The following is a 21441-nucleotide window of genomic DNA, read 5'->3' on the forward strand; positions in this document are numbered from 1 at the left end:
TCTACCGCTGACTGGCCCTACACTACCGCCGACTGACCCTACTCTACCGCTGACTGGCCCAAATCTACCGCTGACTGACCCTACTCTACCGCTGACTGTCGTTACTTTACAGCTGACTGACCCTACTCTACCGCTGACTGACATTACTCCACCGCTGACTGGCCCTACTCTGCCGCTGACTGGCCCTACTCTTTCGCCGACTGGCCCTACTGTATCGCCGACTGACCCTACTCTACCGCTGACCCTAATCTACCGCTTACTGACCCTACTCTACCGCTGACTGGCCCAAATCTACCGCTGACTGACCCTACTCTACCGTTGACTGTCCTTACTCTACCGCTGACTGATCCTACTCTACCGCTGACTGACCCTACTCTACCGCTGACTAGCCCTACTCTACCGCTGACTAGCCCTACTCTACCGCTGACTGGCCCGACTCTACCGCTGACTGGCCCGACTCTACCGCTGACTGACCCTACTCTACCGCTGACTGACCCTACTCTACCGCTGGCTGCCTCTACTCTACCACTGACTGGCTCTACTCTACCACTGACTGGCTCTACAGCTGACTGGCCCTACTCTACCGCTGACTGACCTTACTCTACCGCTGACTGACCCTAATCTACCGCTGACTGGCCCTGCTCTACCGCTGACTGGCATTACTCTACCCCGCCGACTAACCCTAGTCTACCAGTGACTGACCCTACTCTACCGCCGACTGACCCTACTCTACCGCTGACTGACCCTACTCTACCGCTGACTGTCCTTACTCTACCGCTGACTGACCCTACTCCACCGCTGACTGGCCCAAATCTACCGCTGACTGACCCTACTCTACTGCTGACTAGCCCTACTCTACCGCTGACTAACCCTACTCTATCGCTGACTGACCCCACTCTACTGCTGACCCTACTGTCCTTACTCTACCGCTGACTGTCCTTACTCTACCGCTGACTGACCCTACTCCACCGCTGACTGGCCCTACTCTACCGCTGACTAGCCCTACTCTACCGCCGACTGACCCTACTCTACCGCTGACCCTAATCTACCGCTGACTGACCCTACTCTTCCGCTGACTGGCCCAAATCTACCGCTGACTGACCCTACTCTACTGCTGACTAGCCCTACTCTACCGCTGACTAACCCTACTCTATCGCTGACTGACCCCACTCTACTGCTGACCCTACTGTCCTTACTCTACCGCTGACTGTCCTTACTCTACCGCTGACTGACCCTACTCCACCGCTGACTGGCCCTACTCTACCGCTGACTAGCCCTACTCTACCGCCGACTGACCCTACTCTACCGCTGACCCTAATCTACCGCTGACTGACCCTACTCTTCCGCTGACTGGCCCAAATCTACCGCTGACTGACCCTACTCTACTGCTGACTAGCCCTACTCTACCGCTGACTAACCCTACTCTATCGCTGACTGACCCCACTCTACTGCTGACCCTACTGTCCTTACTCTACCGCTGACTGTCCTTACTCTACCGCTGACTGACCCTACTCCACCGCTGACTGGCCCTACTCTACCGCTGACTAGCCCTACTCTACCGCCGACTGACCCTACTCTACCGCTGACCCTAATCTACCGCTGACTGACCCTACTCTTCCGCTGACTGGCCCAAATCTACCGCTGACTAACCCTACTCAACCGCTGACTGACCCTACTCTACTGCTGACTAACCCTACTCTATCGCTGACTGACCCTACTCTTCCGCTGACTGACCCTACTCTACCGCTGACTGACCCTACTCTACCACTGGCTGCCTCTACTCTACCACTGACTGGCTCTACTCTACCACTGACTGGCTCTACAGCTGACTGGCCCTACTCTACCGCTGACTGACCTTACTCTACCGCTGACTGACCCTACTCTACCGCTGACTTTCCCTACTCTACCGCTGACTGACCCTACTCTACCGCTGACTGACCCTACTCTACCGCTGGCTGCCTCTACTCTACCGCTGACTGACCCTAATCTACCGCTGACTGGCCCTGCTCTACCGCTGACTGGCATTACTCTACCCCGCCGACTAACCCTAGTCTACCAGTGACTGACCCTACTCTACCGCCGTCTGACCCTACTCTACCGCTGACTGACCCTACTCTACCGCTGACTGTCCTTACTCTACCGCTGACTGACCCTACTCCACCGCTGACTGGCCCTACTCTACCGCTGAGTAGCCCTACTCTACCGCCGACTGACCCTACTCTACCGCTGACCCTAATCTACCGCTGACTGACCCTACTCTTCCGCTGACTGGCCCAAATCTATTGCTGACTGACCCTACTCTACTGCTGACTAGCCCTACTCTACCGCTGACTAACCCTGCTCTATCGCTGACTGACCCCACTCTACTGCTGACCCTACTGTCCTTACTCTACCGCTGACTGTCCTTACTCTACCGCTGACTGACCCTACTCCACCGCTGACTGGCCCTACTCTACCGCTGACTAGCCCTACTCTACCGCCGACTGACCCTACTCTACCGCTGACCCTAATCTACCGCTGACTGACCCTACTCTTCCGCTGACTGGCCCAAATCTACCGCTGACTGACCCTACTCTACTGCTGACTAGCCCTACTCTACCGCTGACTAACCCTACTCTATCGCTGACTGACCCCACTCTACTGCTGACCCTACTGTCCTTACTCTACCGCTGACTGTCCTTACTCTACCGCTGACTGGCCCTACTCTACCGCTGACTAGCCCTACTCTACCGCCGACTGACCCTACTCTACCGCTGACCCTAATCTACCGCTGACTGACCCTACTCTTCCGCTGACTGACCCTACTCTTCCGCTGACTGGCCCAAATCTACCGCTGACTAACCCTACTCAACCGCTGACTGACCCCACTCTACCACTGACTGGCTCTACAGCTGACTGGCCCTACTCTACCGCTGACTGACCTTACTCTACCGCTGACTGACCCTACTCTACCGCTGACTTTCCCTACTCTACCGCTGACTGACCCTACTCTACCGCTGACTGACCCTACTCTACCGCTGGCTGCCTCTACTCTACCGCTGGCTGCCTCTACTCTACCGCTGACTGACCCTAATCTACCGCTGACTGGCCCTGCTCTACCGCTGACTGGCATTACTCTACCGCCGACTGACCCTACTCTACCGCTGACCCTAATCTACCGCTGACTGACCCTACTCTTCCGCTGACTGGCCCAAATCTATTGCTGACTGACCCTACTCTACTGCTGACTAGCCCTACTCTACCGCTGACTAACCCTACTCTATCGCTGACTGACCCCACTCTACTGCTGACCCTACTGTCCTTACTCTACCGCTGACTGTCCTTACTCTACCGCTGACTGACCCTACTCTACCGCTGACTTTCCCTACTCTACCGCTGACTGACCCTACTCTACCGCTGACTGACCCTACTCTACCGCTGGCTGCCTCTACTCTACCGCTGGCTGCCTCTACTCTACCGCTGACTGACCCTAATCTACCGCTGACTGGCCCTGCTCTACCGCTGACTGGCATTACTCTACCGCCGACTGACCCTACTCTACCGCTGACCCTAATCTACCGCTGACTGACCCTACTCTTCCGCTGACTGGCCCAAATCTATTGCTGACTGACCCTACTCTACTGCTGACTAGCCCTACTCTACCGCTGACTAACCCTACTCTATCGCTGACTGACCCCACTCTACTGCTGACCCTACTGTCCTTACTCTACCGCTGACTGTCCTTACTCTACCGCTGACTGACCCTACTCCACCGCTGACTGGCCCTACTCTACCGCTGACTAGCCCTACTCTACCGCCGACTGACCCTACTCTAGCGCTGACCCTAATCTACCGCTGACTGACCCTACTCTTCCGCTGACTGACCCTACTCTTCCGCTGACTAACCCTACTCTACCGCTGACTAACCCTACTCTACCGCTGACTGGCCCTACCTTGTGTGGAGGTTGGCACCCTACAATTGCACAAGTAGCACCCGCCCCCTGGTGGCTCGCCCTTCTGCCCTATAAGGCCCTGTTTAAAGGGGTGAGAAACAAATTATAAACTTATTAACACACTAACAGCTGAGTGCCCGGTGTGTGAGAGGAGCAGATCCCACCGATACTATCACACACCGCACAGTACTGTGCTCAGCAGCGATGGTCACCGAGGACAAGGAAGGGTCCGGGGGACGGCGCCTCATCAGCAGGGCCAGCACCGGGGGACGGCGCCTCATCAGCAGGGCCAGCACCGGGGGCCCCGCACCTCCACAAGCTCAGGGCAGAGCGGTCACTGCCTGCGGAGGAGGCGGGGAGAGCAGTGAGGTCCGGCAGCGCCTCCTGCAGGAGGAGACGGGCTCTGCTGTCAGTGCAGAGGATGAGGCTCCTCCACACCTCCCGGCTGCAGGGGGAGGGGAGCTGATAGAGCAGGGTGTGATGCATGATGGGAGCGGAGGTATTTGCATAGAGCCCTCCCCCTCCCCGGGATAGGAGCTGAATGAGCCGCTCCAGCCGCTGCCAGCCCCCTCCATTCATCCCCAGCCCCCTCCCTGCTGCTGCTGCTGAGCCGAGGAGGAGACACCGACAGCAGCGGCACAAAGCAGCGATGTATGGTAAGAACCCGGCTCCTCAGGGCAGTGCCCCCCAGACACAGCCAGACCCCAAATGTAGGGCACCCCGCATGCACCTGTGCAGAATGGTGCCCCTCCAGTGCAGCCCCCCAAACTGCATGTCACCTGTACAGTATGACGCCCCTCCAGTGCAGCCCCTCACTGCATGTCAACTGTACAGTATGACGCCCCTCCAGTGCAGCCCCCTCACTGCATGTCACCTGTACAGTATGACGCCCCTCCAGTGCAGCCCCTCACTGCATGTCACCTGTACAGTATGACGCCCCTCCAGTGCAGCCCCCTCACTGCATGTCACCTGTACAGTATGACGCCCCTCCAGTGCAGCCCCCTCACTGCATGTCACCTGTACAGTATGACGCCCCTCCAGTGCAGCCCCCCAAACTGCATGTCACCTGTACAGTATGACGCCCCTCCAGTGCAGCCCCTCACTGCATGTCACCTGTACAGTATGACGCCGCTCCAGTGCAGCCCCCCTCACTGCATGTCACCTGTACAGTATAACGCCCCTCCAGTGCAGCCCCCTCACTGCATGTCACCTGTACAGTATGACGCCCCTCCAGTGCAGCCCCCCAAACTGCATGTCACCTGTACAGTATGACGCCCCTCCAGTGCAGCCCCTCACTGCATGTCACCTGTACAGTATAACGCCCCTCCAGTGCAGCCCCTCACTGCATGTCACCTGTACAGTATGACGCCCCTCCAGTGCAGCCCCTCACTGCATGTCACCTGTACAGTATAACGCCCCTCCAGTGCAGCCCCCTCACTGCATGTCACCTGTACAGTATGACGCCCCTCCAGTGCAGCCCCCTCACTGCATGTCACCTGTACAGTATAACGCCCCTCCAGTGCAGCCCCCTCACTGCATGTCACCTGTACAGTATGACGCCCCTCCAGTGCAGCCCCCCTCACTGCATGTCACCTGTACAGTATGACGCCCCTCCAGTGCAGCCCCTCACTGCATGTCACCTGTACAGTATAACGCCCCTCCAGTGCAGCCCCCTCACTGCATGTCACCTGTACAGTATGACGCCCCTCCAGTGCAGCCCCCTCACTGCATGTCACCTGTACAGTATGACGCCCCTCCAGTGCAGCCCCCTCACTGCATGTCACCTGTACAGTATGATGCCCCTCCAGTGCAGCCCCCTCACTGCATGTCACCTGTACAGTATAACGCCCCTCCAGTGCAGCCCCCTCACTGCATGTCACCTGTGCAGTATGACGCCCCTCCAGTGCAGCCCCCTCACTGCATGTCACCTGTACAGTATAGCGCCCCTCCAGTGCAGCCCCCTCACTGCATGTCACCTGTACAGTATGACGCCCCTCCAGTGCAGCCCCTCACTGCATGTCACCTGTACAATATGATGCCCCTCCAGTGCAGCCCCCTCACTGCATGTCACCTGTACAGTATGATGCCCCTCCACTGCAGCCCCTCACTGCATGTCACCTGTACAATATGATGCCCCTCCAGTGCAGCCCCCTCACTGCATGTCACCTGTACAGTATGACACCCCTCCAGTGCAGCCCCCCTCACGGCATGTCACCCCTGTACTGTAACAACCTAACAATGCCTGTGACCGGTGCTGTACAGGGCGCCTCTACACTGCGCCCCCCACTACATGTCAGCCCCCCCATTACCCAACAGCGCACATCCCCCCTCCTCTCTGTACCCCTGCCCTGCAAAACACTGCAGCTCTATGACTCCCGATGTAATTACTCTGCACCCCAATATTTCAAGACCTTAGCGCCGAGCGCCCCCTGCACTGAAGAGTTTTCCCCATCTCCCTGCATCTCCTGCCTTACTGCGCAGCCCCCTATATCACTCCCAAACCCTATGTGACCCCCATTCCCTCACTGTGAGGTGTCCTGATAATATACGGCAGCCTGCACCCCTGCAGACCCCTCTGCACTGCATGTCACCCCCCACATTGCACAGACCCCACTACACTGGGCAGCGACCTGTCACCTCGGGGTCTCTGTATCTGCATGTCTCTGTACAGTGCCAGCTCTGGGGGGTCCCTGGGTGGTGAGAGGGGCCGGGGACCCCCACCTGCTCTGTGTCTGGTCCTCACTGACGTCACTGTGATCTGATCGATGAGATTTACAGGGGATGTCACTGGCTGCTCATCCATGACTGTACTGCCACCCTCATCATCCTCAGTGTCTGCCCCGGCCGGTCCTCCTGCTGCACGCTGCATCCTTGTACGCTCCAGTGCCAGCTCTGTTGGGGTTTGCTGTAGTGTCGGTCCGGGTGGCATCATCGGGGATTAGGACTGAGGTGCCTGATTATTGTGACCGTGATCGGCGCAGCGGCCAATTCTCATCATTCATCTCGTCGCTCGCCTTCTCTTACTGACACACAGATGTAGCAGAGCTTAGTCTGTCATTTGGTGCCATTCTTTTTGTTCTTGAGATCTATAGGGTGTCGTTTTGGAATTTCCCTTTAAGAAAGAGTTAACCATCAAATTCAGCTCTGCTACCTCTGCTCTGCTGCTTCTGTTCTGCTGTCTCTGTTTTGCTGTCTCTGTTCTGCTACCTCTGCTACATCTGCTCTGCTACCTCTGCTCTGCTACATCTGCTCTGCTGTCTGTTCTGCTACCTCTGTTCTGCTTCCTCTGCTCTGCTACCTCCGCTACCTCTGCTCTGCTACATCTGCTCTGTTGTCTGTTCTGATGCCTCTGTTCTGATGCCTCTGTTCTGATACCTCTGCTCTGCTACCTCTGCTCTGCTACCTCCGCTACCTCTGCTCTGCTACATCTGCTCCGTTGTCTGTTCTGATGCCTCTGTTCTGCTACCTCTGCTCTGCTGCCTCAGTTCTGCTACCTCTGCTCTGCTACTTCTGTTCTGCTGCCTCTGCCCTGCTACCTTTTCTTTGCTGCCTCTGCTCTTCTGCCTCTGCTCTTCTGCCTCTGCCCTTCTGCCTCTGTTCTGCTGCCTCTGTTCTGCTGTGTTTAGATACTTTTTCATTGGTTTTGTTTTGATATTTGGATATTCTATAATACAAGGAGATGATACAAGGTAATCGCCGTGTTCTATTTAACCCCTTGTTGTCTGAAGAGCTGACAATTTTGATTCACATTGATTGGAAAGAGTCATAACTAGGTGCAGTTCTCCCGTCTGCACAGGATTATATAACACCCTGTGCTCGAATCCAGGAGTTTACAATTTAATTTTTAGTTAATGATACACAGACCACGCGAATATAGTCAATGGTGCACAGTGACAAACTTCAAAAATTGGGGCACCGTTCAGGTTAACTCCATACAAAACCTGAACCAAGATTGACTTATGTTGGTGTGCCCCACCCCCGAGGATCCAATTCTTTGGAACCAAAGAGCTTACAATCCAATTACTTGTTTCCAGTAGTTACAGATTAAACCACATGATGAAGACCATGCCTGGAGGAACGCCGATGCTATAGCAATATTAAAAATAAATGGGCCCCTTTCAAATTCACATAAAGTACCATCTAATTTAACATGGCCCAATACTTTTGTCCCGCCCCCAAGGAGCACGTTTTCTTTATCCATTTTTCTTGTAATCTTATTTTGGTTACTTATAGACAGACCACATTCCTATGAACTTATGTAGACTTGGGTGAGGGCTTAGCAAAATAGGCCCCTAACCATCCATTTCCAAAGGTTGTTTATCCCCGCCCCCAAGGATCATATTTTCTTGACCCATGGCGCATATAATTTTTAATTAGTAATATACAGACCACAGGAAGACGCAGAGGAGAGGGGACACCATGGCAAAAATTAAAAATAGGGCCTCATACTACTGATGCTTCCCCTGCCCTATCCCAAAAGTGACAGGATCCACCCCCAAGGAACCTACGATCTAAGTTTTAGTTAATTATGCCTAGACCACTGTGCAAAAATTCAAAATTGGGACGTCTTTCATGCTTGCACAATACAAAACCTGAGGAAAATCCTGTGCTTTTTTTGCCCCACCCCCAAGGATCAATTTTTTTGGAACCTAGGAGCTTACAATCCAATCCAATTTCTGGTTACAGTATTATCCAGAGTATATAACGTGACCATGAGCATGCTTGGGAAAGCCGATGCCATAAGTATTAAAATATGGTCCTCTTTCAAATTTACAAAATCTAACCTATTACAGCATGGCCCAGTGCCACATTGTCCCGCCCACAAGGACCACTTTATTTTGACATATGATTCTTGTAATCTAATTGTAGTTACTTATTGACAAACCACATTGTTATGGACATATGTAGAGTTGGGTGAGGGTTTAGCTAAATGGGCTCTTCACCCTCCATTTCCAAAGTGTGTTTATCCCCGCCCCCAAGGATCATATTTAATTGATTCATGGTTCATATAATATAATTTTAATTACTAATATGCAGGACAAATGAAGAAACAAATAAGTGGCACAATGGCAAACATTTAAAATAGGGCCCTATCCTACTGCTGCTTTCTCCACCCTAATGTCACCCCATACCAAGGTTGACTGGACCCGCCCCCGAGGAGCCTACAATCTAATATTTAGTTACTTATACACAGAGCAGAACACTATGGATAAGTGGGAAGGAGGTTATATCAAAATGTGTCCTAAACACTATCTAGTATATTTCTTTGTTCCTGCCCCAAAGGACTTAAAAGTTTCGAGCTTCCAGTATCATGAATAGAACACTAGACCGATAGTAATGACTGACACCAAGACCAAGAAAAGAGCTGGAGCAATGTGAGGGTGTAACACGCCGTAACAATGCAAGTCCACCTGCTCCATGCAGTAATGTTATAGGGTTTTTTTTTATTATGGTTTATTGAATATATTTCCACCTGCAGAATTCCGGGTCTGAGTCGTGCCGGCCTGTCTGCTGCCATCATCCCATTATTACAGCCGGCAGTCTATACTGGCTGCACTGGTGACGGGGACCTTTGGATTATGTCCTGCGCTCAGCAGGGGGGAGTGTGAACAATGGCTGCCTGTGCTGATAAACAGGAATTGGAAATGTTTTGACACAGGGGATTATGGGGAAGTAACAGAGAGTTTACTAATACAAGAAGGAAATTCCAGAAACGACTGCCACATATGTAGCTGTGGTCTCTGGGGTCACTGTATAGAGCGCAGCTCCGCACTAATATTCCCTGAGAGTGTACAGAATCACTACCCTGACACATCTGATAATATAACGCTACTGCTCATACAGGGCAGAGTCAGTGCAGGAATATATGTACACAGTGACTGCACCAGCAGAATAGTGAGTGCAGCTCTGGGTATAATACAGGATGTAACTAAGGATCAGTAACGTAATGTATGTACACAGTGACTGCACCAGCAGAATAGTGAGTGCAGCTCTGGAGTATAATACATGAGGTAACTCAGGATCAGTAATGTAATGTATGTACACAGTGACAGCACCAGCAGAATAGTGAGTGCAGCTCTGGAGTATAATACATGAGGTAACTCAGGATCAGTAATGTAATGTATGTACACAGTGACTGCACCAGCAGAATAGTGAGTGCAGCTCTGGAGTATAATACAGGATGTAACTCAGGATCAGTAATGTAATGTATGTACACAGTGACTGCACCAGCAGAATAGTGAGTGCAGCTCTGGAGTATAATACAGGATGTAACTCAGGATCAGTAATGTAATGTATGTACACAGTGACTAGACCAGCAGAATAGTGAGTGCAGCTCTGGGGTATAATACAGGATGTAACTCAGGATCAGTAATGTAATGTATGTACACAGTGACTAGACCAGCAGAATAGTGAGTGCAGCTCTGGGGTATAATACAGGATGTAACTCAGGATCAGTAATGTAATGTATGTACACAGTGACTGCACCAACAGAATACTGAGTGCAGCTCTGGAGTATAATACAGGATGTAACTCAGGATCAGTAATGTAATGTACTGTATGCACACAGTGACTGCACCAGCAGAATAGTGAGTGCAGCTCTGGAGTATAATACAGGATGTAACTCAGGATCAGTAATGTAATGTATGTACACAGTGACTGCACCAGCAGAATAGTGAGTGCAGCTCTGGGGTATAATACAGGATGTAACTCAGGATCAGTAATGTAATGTATGTACACAGTGACTGCACCAGCAGAATAGTGAGTGCAGCTCTGGGGTATAATACAGGATGTAACTCAGGATCAGTAATGTAATGTATGTACACAGTGACTGCACCAGCAGAATAGTGAGTGCAGCTCTGGAGTGTCATAGAGGAAGAGGTGGAGCCTGCTTGCCGTGTGCTCTGTGTGCTGCGTAGAGAGAGCTCCTGGGAAGGGAGGTAAAGTTTTTCATCCAGGACTTTTTGTCTGCCCCCTTCCCAGGAAAGAAGGCTCATTTTGGGACTGGCCTCCGGGGCTGGGCCCCCGGCTCCCGCCTCCCGGTCCAAGCCGGCGGGGGGTGGGAGGACTCCAACTCCGGCTAGGGCCACAAGATCTGGCCAAGGATCAGGCAAGGGATCCAGTATGAAGACCCGTAGGACCCCTGAGGCCGCGGCGGCTCCTTCCCCCGGAGGTAGGCCTAGTACGAGCAGGGGTGCTGCAGCGGTGCCCCTTGGTTGGGGTACTAAGGCGGCTCGTGAATCCGCCGTGGTCTATGGTTCACGCATCCATGCGCACCTCTGCGAGTATGAGGACGCCTCATGGAAGCTAAAATCCCTCTGGGGGGAGTTGAGCGTAGCTAAGGAGAGGTCTGACAGGGCCTCCGGCAATAAGAAGGCCGAGCTATCCGCCGCGGTCAAGAAGATAAAACAATCCATACAAGACCTGGAAAGCCGGAGGTGTGAGATCCTGGATGGCAGCGGGCCCTTCCGTGAAAAGCTGGAGAACGACGACCGGTTCAGAGCCATGACCGGTGGGGCTCCGGAGGGGTCACGGAGCTCCGGCCAGGTGGTGGAGGAGGATGATGAGGAATGCGAGGAGGAGGTCGCGCCCTACCCACCGCCTGGTGGCCTGGTAAGAGATCTCCAGGCGTCGCATAGCGGGATAGCCCCCGAGCAGGTGGCCCTCCTGTCAGATTCTGGCCCTTCAGGGGACAGCGGGAGCGAGGGGGAGGATGAGGATGGTGGTAGTAGCAGCGAGGGGGGCTGCCTCGTCATGCAGCAGATCCGGCAGATCGAGTCCCCGGTCCGTTTTAACCAGCTGAGGTTCGGGGATGAGATCTGTGAGGACGAGGCAACCAGGAGGGGGATGAAGAGGAAGGTTAAGAAAAGGAATAACAAGAAAACATCTACTGTGGAGAAATATGTGTATGTCCCCCTCTCTGGGGCCCCCCGATCCCGCTGTGCGGCACCCGCTACCCACCCCGGCTCGGGCTCTGTTGTGGGTCCGCAGCGGGGGAGCGGGGAGATTACAGGCCATGACATGCAGGGCGCTGCCTCTGTTTGTGGTAATGGAGGGGGTAGTGATGTGTCTGATATGGAGCATGGTGTGGAAGGTGGCCCAGCGGTGGGCAAGAGAGTGGCAGCCGGGACCGCATCTCCGGCGGTGAGCGCTGGGGTGTCCGGGTCCCCCACTTACGGATCCGCTAAATCTGGATCGCTTCTGGGGTCCCAGGCACCTAGTAAAGTAAAGGGGGAGGGGCCTGCGGCTTCGGCATTACAGGCTCATAAAAAGAAAATGGTGGGGGCTCCCCTGGCGGGGTCTGCGGTGAAGTCGGGGTCTCCTGCATTGGGGGCAGCGCCGCTGGTGGATGCTGAGGGGGAGTGGCCTAGCCTGGGGCCGGCCGCTGGAGTTGCTGTGGCCAGGCTGTTTGTGGCTCAGGGTGTGGTGGTGGGGGGTGCTGTGCCTCAGGGGACTGGTACCGCTGGGGGGATTCCGGGGGGTGGATCCAGCTCTGGGTCGGCTCTGGGGGTCCCGCTGTGGCCGGTCTCGGGGGGCGTGGCCTCCTCGGCACCCGCTGCCCATGCAGGTGCAGCTTTGGATAGCTCTGCTGTGCGGCTGGAGGCTGGGGGCATGGCTTCCCAAAGAAAGGAAAAAAAAATGGACTTAGCCAGCAATGGAGCAGGGACTGCAGCAGACAGCAGCAAGGGCGTCTGCCTGGCGGGGTCCCCTGAGTCTGGGGGCTTACCTGCGGTGGGGGCTCCGGTGACAAGGCAGGATGGAGCTGGAGGCGGGTCTGCACCTGGCTTCCTACCTGCCAGTGAGGGAGGAGACTCTGTGCCTGCTATGGTGGAAAGTCAGGCTGTGCTGCTTAAGTCCTATGGCAGCAGGACTCTTAAAGGGACAGCAGCGCTGTGTGTGCCAAACCCCCCAGCAGGGAGGATGCCACCAGTAGGTGGCGGTAGCAGTGAACCTGGAAATACCCAAAAGGTGAGGCAAAATAATAATGACCCCAGTGTGCATGAGAGTGAGAGTGGGGTGACTGATGGAGTGGATGAGGAGGGTGCGGGTATGGAAGTGTCTATGGTTGAGGATGCGAGTGGCAGTGCGTCTAAGGTGGCAAGTGTGAGTACGGTGTCTGATGGTAGTGGGAGAAGGGGGGAGGGGGCCGGTCCATCTGCCCCCCCAGCCACAGGTTCTCGGAGTTATTCGGGGGTGGTGGCTGGAGCCCCGGGGTCTAGTCAGGGGGTTTCCTCGCCTCTGGACCTCAGGGATAGCGTTTTGCGGCGCCGCTTCCTGGAGGCCCTCAAAAAGGGAGAACGGACGATTGAAGTAGAGGGAAGAGTGGTGGACTTGGCCTTTTGGCTGGATAGACACGGCCAGGCTGCCTTCCAAGATAAAAGGGAAGGGGAAACGGTTTGGTCCATCCCGACAGCCGGGCAGGGGGTGGCCAGGCGGAATGTGGTCCATCTTCGGTGGAGGGGCAGTGAAGCGTGCCCGCCAAGGGCGAGGGTTGTGGAGCTCCTTCTGAAGATGGACTTCAGGGCGACGGACATCTTTGCCCTGATTCATCCGTTTGGCACCTCCTTCTTCGATGTCAGTTTTGTTCGGCCAGAGGGCTTGTGGCTTTTCTGGTCGAATTTCGAACTGGCAAAGGGGGAGCCCGGCTGGCGAGACTTTGCCGTGCAGGCGGTGTCTCGCCAAAATAGTGTAAAGAGGGTGACCGTTCTGACAAGTAACGAGTCACTCTCTGGGGTCGACATAATGACGTGGCTTTCCCGTTATGGGGAAGTCACCGAGGTCCCTAAAAAAAATAGGGACGAGTTTGGCATTTGGTCAGGGGGCTGGACCTTCATGGTAAAGTTGAAGGTTTCAGGAGGTACGGTCACCCACATCCCTTCCTCAGCATTTCTGGGGAGGGACAGAATCCAGATCTTCTACCAGGGGCAACCGAAGGTCTGCCACAGGTGCGGTGATCCCCGCCACTTCAGCGCAGGCTGCAAGGTACAGAAATGTGCCTTGTGTGGCGGGGTAGGCCATCTTGCCGCGGCCTGTGGTGACATTAGGTGTCACCTGTGTGGTGACCTAGGTCACCCGTATAGCCGCTGCCCCCGGTCCTTTTCCAGCACCATCTCTGGCCCGGCAGGGGGGAGCCAAGGGGGGGTCCCCGGTGGTGCAACTTCTGCTGTGGCTGAGGGTGGAGGCATGAGGGGAGCTGAGGGGTCGGTGAGGAAAGGCGAGGCTGGTACATCTGCCCACCAGTGGCAACAGGTGAGGAGCCGTAAGGGCAGGGGGCAGGATAAGCCTCAGGCAACTGGGGTGATGACTGCCCCCACCCTGGAGACGGCAGCCGAAGCCTCTGAGGCCCTGGGGGAGAAGGCGGTGAGCGAGGAGATCCGGAGGATGGAGAGGGAGGAGTTGGCTGCTTCTGATAACTCTTCCCAGTATGAAAGTCTGGATGAAGAGGTGGTGGAGCAGCCTAAAAAAACGGGTGACAATCGTACCGGTAAGAGTCGGAAGAAGAGGAAGAACAAGGCTAAAAAAATCTAAGCCCCCCCCCCCTGGCCACTGGGGTGCCTACGGAAGGGCTCGCTGACTCCCCTCTGATCCCCCTCTCCAATCGGTTCCAAGCCCTCGATGACTCTGCTGTGTCGGAGGTCGGGGGTGAGGGGCCGGTCGCAACATCTGGGGTGCCTTCGGGGAGTGGTCAGGTCTGTCCTCCGGGGGATTCACACTCCTTTGGAGAGGGGACCACCTCGGGGTCCAGGGGCAAGGAATCTATTTCTGGGAAATCCAGTGCTATAAAGGAGGATATGGACACCTCGGTATCTTTAAAGAGGAGGGGTGAGTCGGGCTCCTCCTCAGAAGGGGAGAGGAAATCAGGGGGTACGGTTAAAAAACAGGCCATCTAACTCAATCACCCATGATGGCGGAACCTACCCCGTTGACTCTGGCGTCGATTAATGTCACCAGCATAAAGTCAGATACGGCTAGATTTACGGCCTTTGATTTTTTCACCCGGGTTGAGGCTGATATTTTATTTTTGCAGGAGACCAGACTAACGGACCTCGGGTCCATCTACAAAGCAAAGAGGGAATGGAGGAGTGGGCCCTCATACTGGTCTCTTGCGGCCGAGCCGTATAGCGGGGTAGCGGTCCTTTTTAAGACCGTGGAGGTGGAATGCAGACGGGTGATCGAGGTAGAAATGGGGAGATGTTTGGTCCTTGACGTCTTCATGAGGGGACAGGAGCTTCGGCTCATCAATATCTATGGCCCACAATCCAAGTGGGACCGTAAATGTCTCTTCCTGAGGATCAAGCCCTATCTTTTTACGAGCCGGCAGGTGGTCTTCGGTGGGGATTTTAATACTGTAACCAGACTCCGTGATAGGGGAGGCCCCGGAGACCGGCTGGCTTATGATAGCGTAGCCTTGAATAGCATAGTAAGCGAAGCTCGCCTGGTGGATGTCCACATCCGGCACACCCCAGGTCACGGGGGTTTCACCTTTTTTAGGGGAAGCAGTAGGTCTAGGATAGATAGGTTTTTTTTAAAGGAGGAAGCCGTCTCTTCTGCAGTGTCCGCTGTTGAGGTGGAGTTCTCCGATCACTGTTTCATTTTCTTTACTTTGAATGTTACAGAGACCCCCCGGATGGGGAGAGGCCTATGGAAGCTGAATTCGTCCCTTCTGGAAGAGGCGGAAGTAAGACAGTCCTTTGAGGAATTTCTTCAGAGCCAGGTACCTCTCTTGGGTCTTTGTAGCAGTAGGTCTGAGTGGTGGGAGATCTTCAAAAGAAGGGTCGCAGGGTTCTTCCGTCAGCTCTCGAGCCTCAGAGGCCTGAACAGGTACCGCCTGTATCGGGAGCTGGGGAGGAAACTCGAGCAGCTCGTCTCGACTGGAGGGGACCGAGAGGAAATCTCCAGGGTGAAGACCTTGCTCAAGGGGTGCCAGTATGATAGGCACACATCCTTGGTTTTTGAGAGGGATTTCGGGAGGTACCGCTCGCCCGACCCTTACAGAAACTGCAGGTTGTCAGTGAATTGTAAGATGGTGAGAGGACTGATTGACAGTACGGGGTCCCTGAACAGATCCAAATCAGGGATCCTGGAGGTGGTCAGATCCTTCTACTTGCACCTCTTGGGGAGGAGGGATCCTGATCGGGATGAGATGTCGGCTTTCCTGACTGAAACCATCCCTGAGCCAGGGGATGACCCCTCTCTTCATGTTTTGGCAGAAGCAATCAGGGAAGAGGAAGTGAGACGGGCGATTGATGGGCTCCGGCCCAAAAAGTCGCCCGGTCCGGATGGCTTAACATCCGAGTTCTACAAGACTTTTAGGGACTCTTTGGTCCCCCTCTTGACTGAGGTTTTTAATGAGTGCCTCTCCTCGGACATTCTACCCAGTTCAATGAGGAAGTCAGCCCTGATTATCCTGTCAAAAGGTAAAGACTCGTCCCGTATTGAGAATTGGCGTCCCATAGCGCTTCTCAATACGGACCGAAAGGTTCTGGCAAAGGTGCTTTTTAATCGGTTGGTGCAGTTTGCGCCCCGGCTCCTTTCGGGGGCCCAGCACTGCTCTGTTCCAGGCCGCAGTACATTTAGTGCTGTGCTCGGTGTCCGGGAGGCAGTGGAGCAGGGCAGGGCAGGTCACTGGAAGGGGTACTTGCTGTCCTTAGACCAGGCGAAGGCCTTTGACCGGGTTAACCATGAGTACCTCTGGTCCGTCCTTCTGAGGTATGGTCTGCCTGGGAGGTTTGTTGATTGGTTGAGAGTTTTATACAATGGGGCAGAGACTTTTCCGCTCGTGAACGGTTGGGTCGGACACCCTTTTGAGGTGAGGTCTGGTGTCCGCCAGGGCTGTCCTCTGAGCCCGCTGTTATACGTGTTTGCGATCGACCCCCTTTTAAGGAGGGTGGAGCGTGGACCGTTGGTGGGAGTCAGGATGGACCAGGCGGAGCCAGAGGCCGCCTTGAGGGTAGTGGCGTACGCTGATGATGTTTCCCTTTTTGTATCCTCGAGAGAGGAGGCAGATTGGGTGATGTCTGAGGTTGAACGCTACTCGGTGGCATCCGGTTCCATGATCAACCGAGACAAGTGTGAGAGTCTCTGGCTGGGAGGGGGAGATCCAAGTTTTGATCTCCCGGACACCCTTCCAGGGCCTCAGGCCACAGCAAAAATATTAGGCATCAGTTTCGGCCCGGGGGACTATCCCCAGCAAAACTGGGAGGGCAGACTTAAGATTGCCGCCCAGAAGGTGGATCAGTGGAAGGGTTGGTCTTTGACCCTAAGGGAAAGGGTTAGTCTTGCCAAGGGCTATTTGCTTCCTTTGCTAATATATTTGGGCAGCGTCTGCATCTTGCCAGAGCCTCTTTGGACACGGGTCTACAGCCTGTTTTTCCAATTGTTATGGGGAAATAGGCTGAACCTAATCAAGAGGGAGGTCACGTACCGCACGAGGAGACTAGGAGGGTTGGGTATGGTCAACCCAGTGGTGTTTCTAGTAAACACCTTTCTTAAGGCAAACATCGCCAACCTCTGGTCAGAGAGGGCTCCTCTGTGGGTATTCTCCTGTAGGGGGTGGTTTCGGCCTTTCTTCCAGGAATGGGAGACAGGAGGGCAGGTAAAGGACCTTCGAACACCTCATGGGCATCTTCCGGCTTATGCTACCCCGGTTTTGAAGGTGATCCGTCGGTGGGGTCTGGGAGTGTGGGAGATCAGGACCATGTCGAGAAGGTTACTTGACAATAGGGTCCTGTTGACCCACTTTCAGAAGCCCCTGGCGCTCAGGGATTGCCCAAGCTGGGATCTGGAGGTGGGGCTCGGGTTATTGAATTCTAAGCGGATCCCCTTGAAGTTTTGGGACTTGGCTTGGCACTGCTTCCATGGGAAGCTGTATGTGAGGGACAACCTGAAGTGCAGATGCTCTGATGACCGGGATTGTCCCCGCGAAGAGTGTGGCGGTATGCTTGAAAGCATGGAGCATTTCCTGCTTCGGTGTCCCTTTAATACAGAGGTCTATAGCAGGGTGGGTGCTTCCATTGGCTGGCCTAGGCTGGCAGGCCTTTCCTATGCGGAGTGGGCCTATGGGGCATTCAGGTCCCTTGGTGGCCGAGATCGGGGCACTGTTTTCTTAGTTAGTTTAGTAACTAGGTTCCACACGTGGAATGCACGGTGTCTAGTGTCTACTCAGTGGAAAGTCCTCCCCAGGGAAGAGGTGATTAGGAACATCCTGGGTGACCTGGCAAAAGTGCGCTTGCTGGAGTTTGAGAGGCTGGGTGCAGGGAGGGCCTCTCTTCTTTGGAGGGGTTTCTCCTTTAATGTGCCCTAGGGAGAGTTAGGTTCTGTGTGCCTGTGATAGGGTTGAGTTAAGGTACCTTCACACGAAGCGACGCTGCAGCGATAGCGACAACGATGCCGATCGCTGCAGCGTCGCTGTTTGATCGCTGGAGAGCTGTCACACAGACCGCTCTCCAGCGACCAACGATGCCGAGGTCCCCGGGTAACCAGGGTAAACATCTGGTTGCTAAGCGCAGGGCCGCGCTTAGTAACCCGATGTTTACCCTGGTTACCAGCGTAAAAGTAAAAAAAACAAACAGTACATGCTCACCTGCGCGTCCCCTGCCGTCCGCTTCCTGACACTGACTGAGCTCCGGCCCTAACAGCACAGCGGTGACGTCACCGCTGTGCTGTGCTTTCACTTTCACTTTAGGGCCGGATCTCAGTCAGAGCAGGAAGCAGACGCTGGGGGACGCGAAGGTGAGTATGTACTGTTTGTTTTTTTAACTTTTACGCTGGTAACCAGGGTAAACATCGGGTTACTAAGCGCGGCCCTGCGCTTAGTAACCCGATGTTTACCCTGGTTACCAGTGTAAAACATCGCTGGTATCGTTGCTTTTGGTGTCAAACACAACGATACACGGCGATCGGACGACCAAATAAAGTTCTGGACTTTATTCAGTGACCAGCGACATCACAGCAGGATCCTGATCGCTGCTGCGTGTCAAACTAAACGATATCGCTAGCCAGGACGCTGCAACGTCACGGATCGCTAGCGATATTGTTTAGTGTGACGGTACCTTTAGTCTTTTTTATCTTTTTATCTTTATTTTGTAGGGTCAGATAGGGGCAGTCTTTAGGGACAGGTAGTTAGTATTAGGTTGGTAGTGAGGGTCAGTGAGGGACAGGTAGGGGCAGGTAGGGAGAGATTGGTAGGGCTATAGGGACAGGATTTTCTCTTTTGTGTTGTTAGGGAGGGTCAGGGTGATGTGTGGTAGATTAGGGTGAGAGCCTCTATGGTCTCCAGTTCCTGGTGGTGGGCTGTAACCCTCACTTACAGATTTTTGTTTTGTAATTGGTAACCCGGGTATAGGGCTTGCAAGCATTGAACTTGGGCCTGTTCTTTGGTCATGGTTAAGGTGTGTATTGGTTATTATTATGTTATTATTGATTATATGTTATTATAAGGTTGTATATATGTTACATGTGTACTATGATGCATGTAGGGGGGATTTAGTTTAGGTGGGGTGGGGGGTTTCTTGGGGGGGTGGGGGGATGGGTTTTGGAGAATGGACGTCCGGCGGGATGCCAAGAAGAGGAAAAAAGGGCCATAAACTTCTGTGGACCTTGTTCTATAGTGAAGGCCACAAACTCTCGTGGGACCTGGTGTGATAGGCCACAAACTCTCGTGGGACCTGGTGTGATAGGCCACAAACTTTCGTGGGACCTTTGGGGGAATGGTGGTGGTTTAGTTTAGGAGGTAAAAAAAAAATAAATAAATAAATATAAAAAATATATGATTAAGTTTTGGCCAGGTGGCCTATTTGCTTTCTTTAGGGCAGTTGGCCGACTTTTGTTTATTTTTCTAGGGATGAATGCATGGGTATGTGTGTATGAGGGAAAAAGGTACAAGGGGAGAGGAAAAAGGATATAGGTTGAGGTCTCTTCCCTTGCTGGGGGTATTAATGAAATGGAGGAACATTTTGTTTGTATAAATCTGCTGGACATTGGACTTTTGGGGACTGTGAATAATTTGTTTTGTTATTGAGTTTGTCTGTAAGCTTTGCCTGTAAGTTTTGTTTTGTACTTTTATAATAAAAAAGAGATACAGAATGTAACTCAGGATAAGTAATGTATGTACACAGTGACTGCACCAGCAGAATAGTGAGTGCAGCTCTGGAGTATAATACAGGATGTAACTCAGGATCAGTAATGTAATGTATGTACACAGTGACTGTGTATCTCCAGTTCTGTGAGATTCCTGGGGCGTCCTGCATCCTCTGCTATTTTGAGGTCTAGATACAGATTTTCAATGATGCTGAGATCAGGGGACTGTGAGGGCCATTGTAAGTCCTTCAGCTTGCGCCTTTTGAGGTCGTCTATTGTGAATTGTGACGTGTTTAGGATCATTATCCATGTGTAGAAGCCATCCTCTTCCTCTTCCTCTTTTGATCTTCAGCTTTTTTTTACAGATGATGTTATCTTTGCGTCAGCGCCCGGCAAGAATGAATACGTGAATTCCACTATTGCTACATAACAAAGCGAGGTTGGATGGCTGATCAAAAACTACATTGTTCTATGTGTAGCAATAGTGGAATTCATGTATTCAATAATGTGGAAGCAAGATGTTAAGATGCTTTATGAGTGTTAGATAGATGCTTGAAGATCTATTATCTATCTATCTATTATCTATCTATCTATTATCCATGCGCAGGTGATGTAGGATTTGTGCCAGCACTCGATGATTGGAGGACGCCATGAATAATATATGTCAGGTGAATGTGGTGACTTAGTGGCGGCCATTGCATTGATGGAGCAATAAAGATCCTTCTCCGCAGCCCGTAGATCAGGGACAGGTTATTGGGAACGGCCGCTCTGGGGGTTCATTTTGCGGCAAAGTCTAATCGAGTTATGCACAACGCTCATGCTAAGGAACTACAAGTCCCAGTATGTATTGCTAGACACAAACATTGTCTTTGATTTGGACTCGATGTTTTGAGCTCATTTAATGCATTCACTGGGTTAATACGTCTGTGCATCTGGCAGCAAATAATTCAGATACTGACTGTACCAGAGTGTGTGTGTGTGGGCTGTCATCATCTACTGGGGATATAGCTGCCAGGACCGAGCACTGCTGAGTCATGTATCTAATCCTCTCCTGTGTGATACTGTCTGCTGAGCTGTGTATCTAATCCTCTCCTGTGTGATACTGTCTGCTGAGTCATGTATCTAATCCTCTCCTGTGTGATCCTGACTGCTGAGCCGTGTATCTAATCCTATCCTGTGTGATACTGACTGCTGAGCCGTGTATCTAATCCTATCCTGTGTGATACTGACTGCTGAGTCATGTATCTAATCCTATCCTGTGTGATACTGACTGCTGAGCCGTGTATCTAATCCTATCCTGTGTGATACTGACTGCTGAGCCGTGTATCTAATCCTATCCTGTGTGATACTGACTGCTGAGCCGTGTATCTAATCCTATCCTGTGTGATACTGTGCTGAGCTGTGTATCTAATCCTATCCTGTGTGATACTGA

At 53.2% G+C, this 21441-nt stretch overlaps 1 protein-coding gene across 3 annotated transcripts in view; it reads left to right on the plus strand.

Annotated features, from left to right (window-relative positions):
- Positions 1–4506: 4506 nt before the first annotated feature.
- Positions 4507–21441, plus strand: part of EFR3B (EFR3 homolog B) — a 109409-nt gene continuing 92474 nt past the window's right edge. For 2 of the 3 annotated variants that reach the window (XM_077291768.1, XM_077291771.1), the window contains exon 1: positions 4507–4588. In XM_077291768.1, the coding sequence (XP_077147883.1) occupies positions 4582–4588 (7 nt within the window). In that variant the 5' untranslated portion in view covers positions 4507–4581. Of the gene's footprint in view, positions 4589–15600; positions 15646–21441 lie in introns of those variants that run through there. The other variant, XM_077291769.1, reaches the window with a different exon arrangement.

The sequence above is a fragment of the Ranitomeya variabilis genome, chromosome 2, assembly GCF_051348905.1.
Source record: "Ranitomeya variabilis isolate aRanVar5 chromosome 2, aRanVar5.hap1, whole genome shotgun sequence".
Classification (NCBI taxonomy): domain Eukaryota; kingdom Metazoa; phylum Chordata; class Amphibia; order Anura; family Dendrobatidae; genus Ranitomeya; species Ranitomeya variabilis.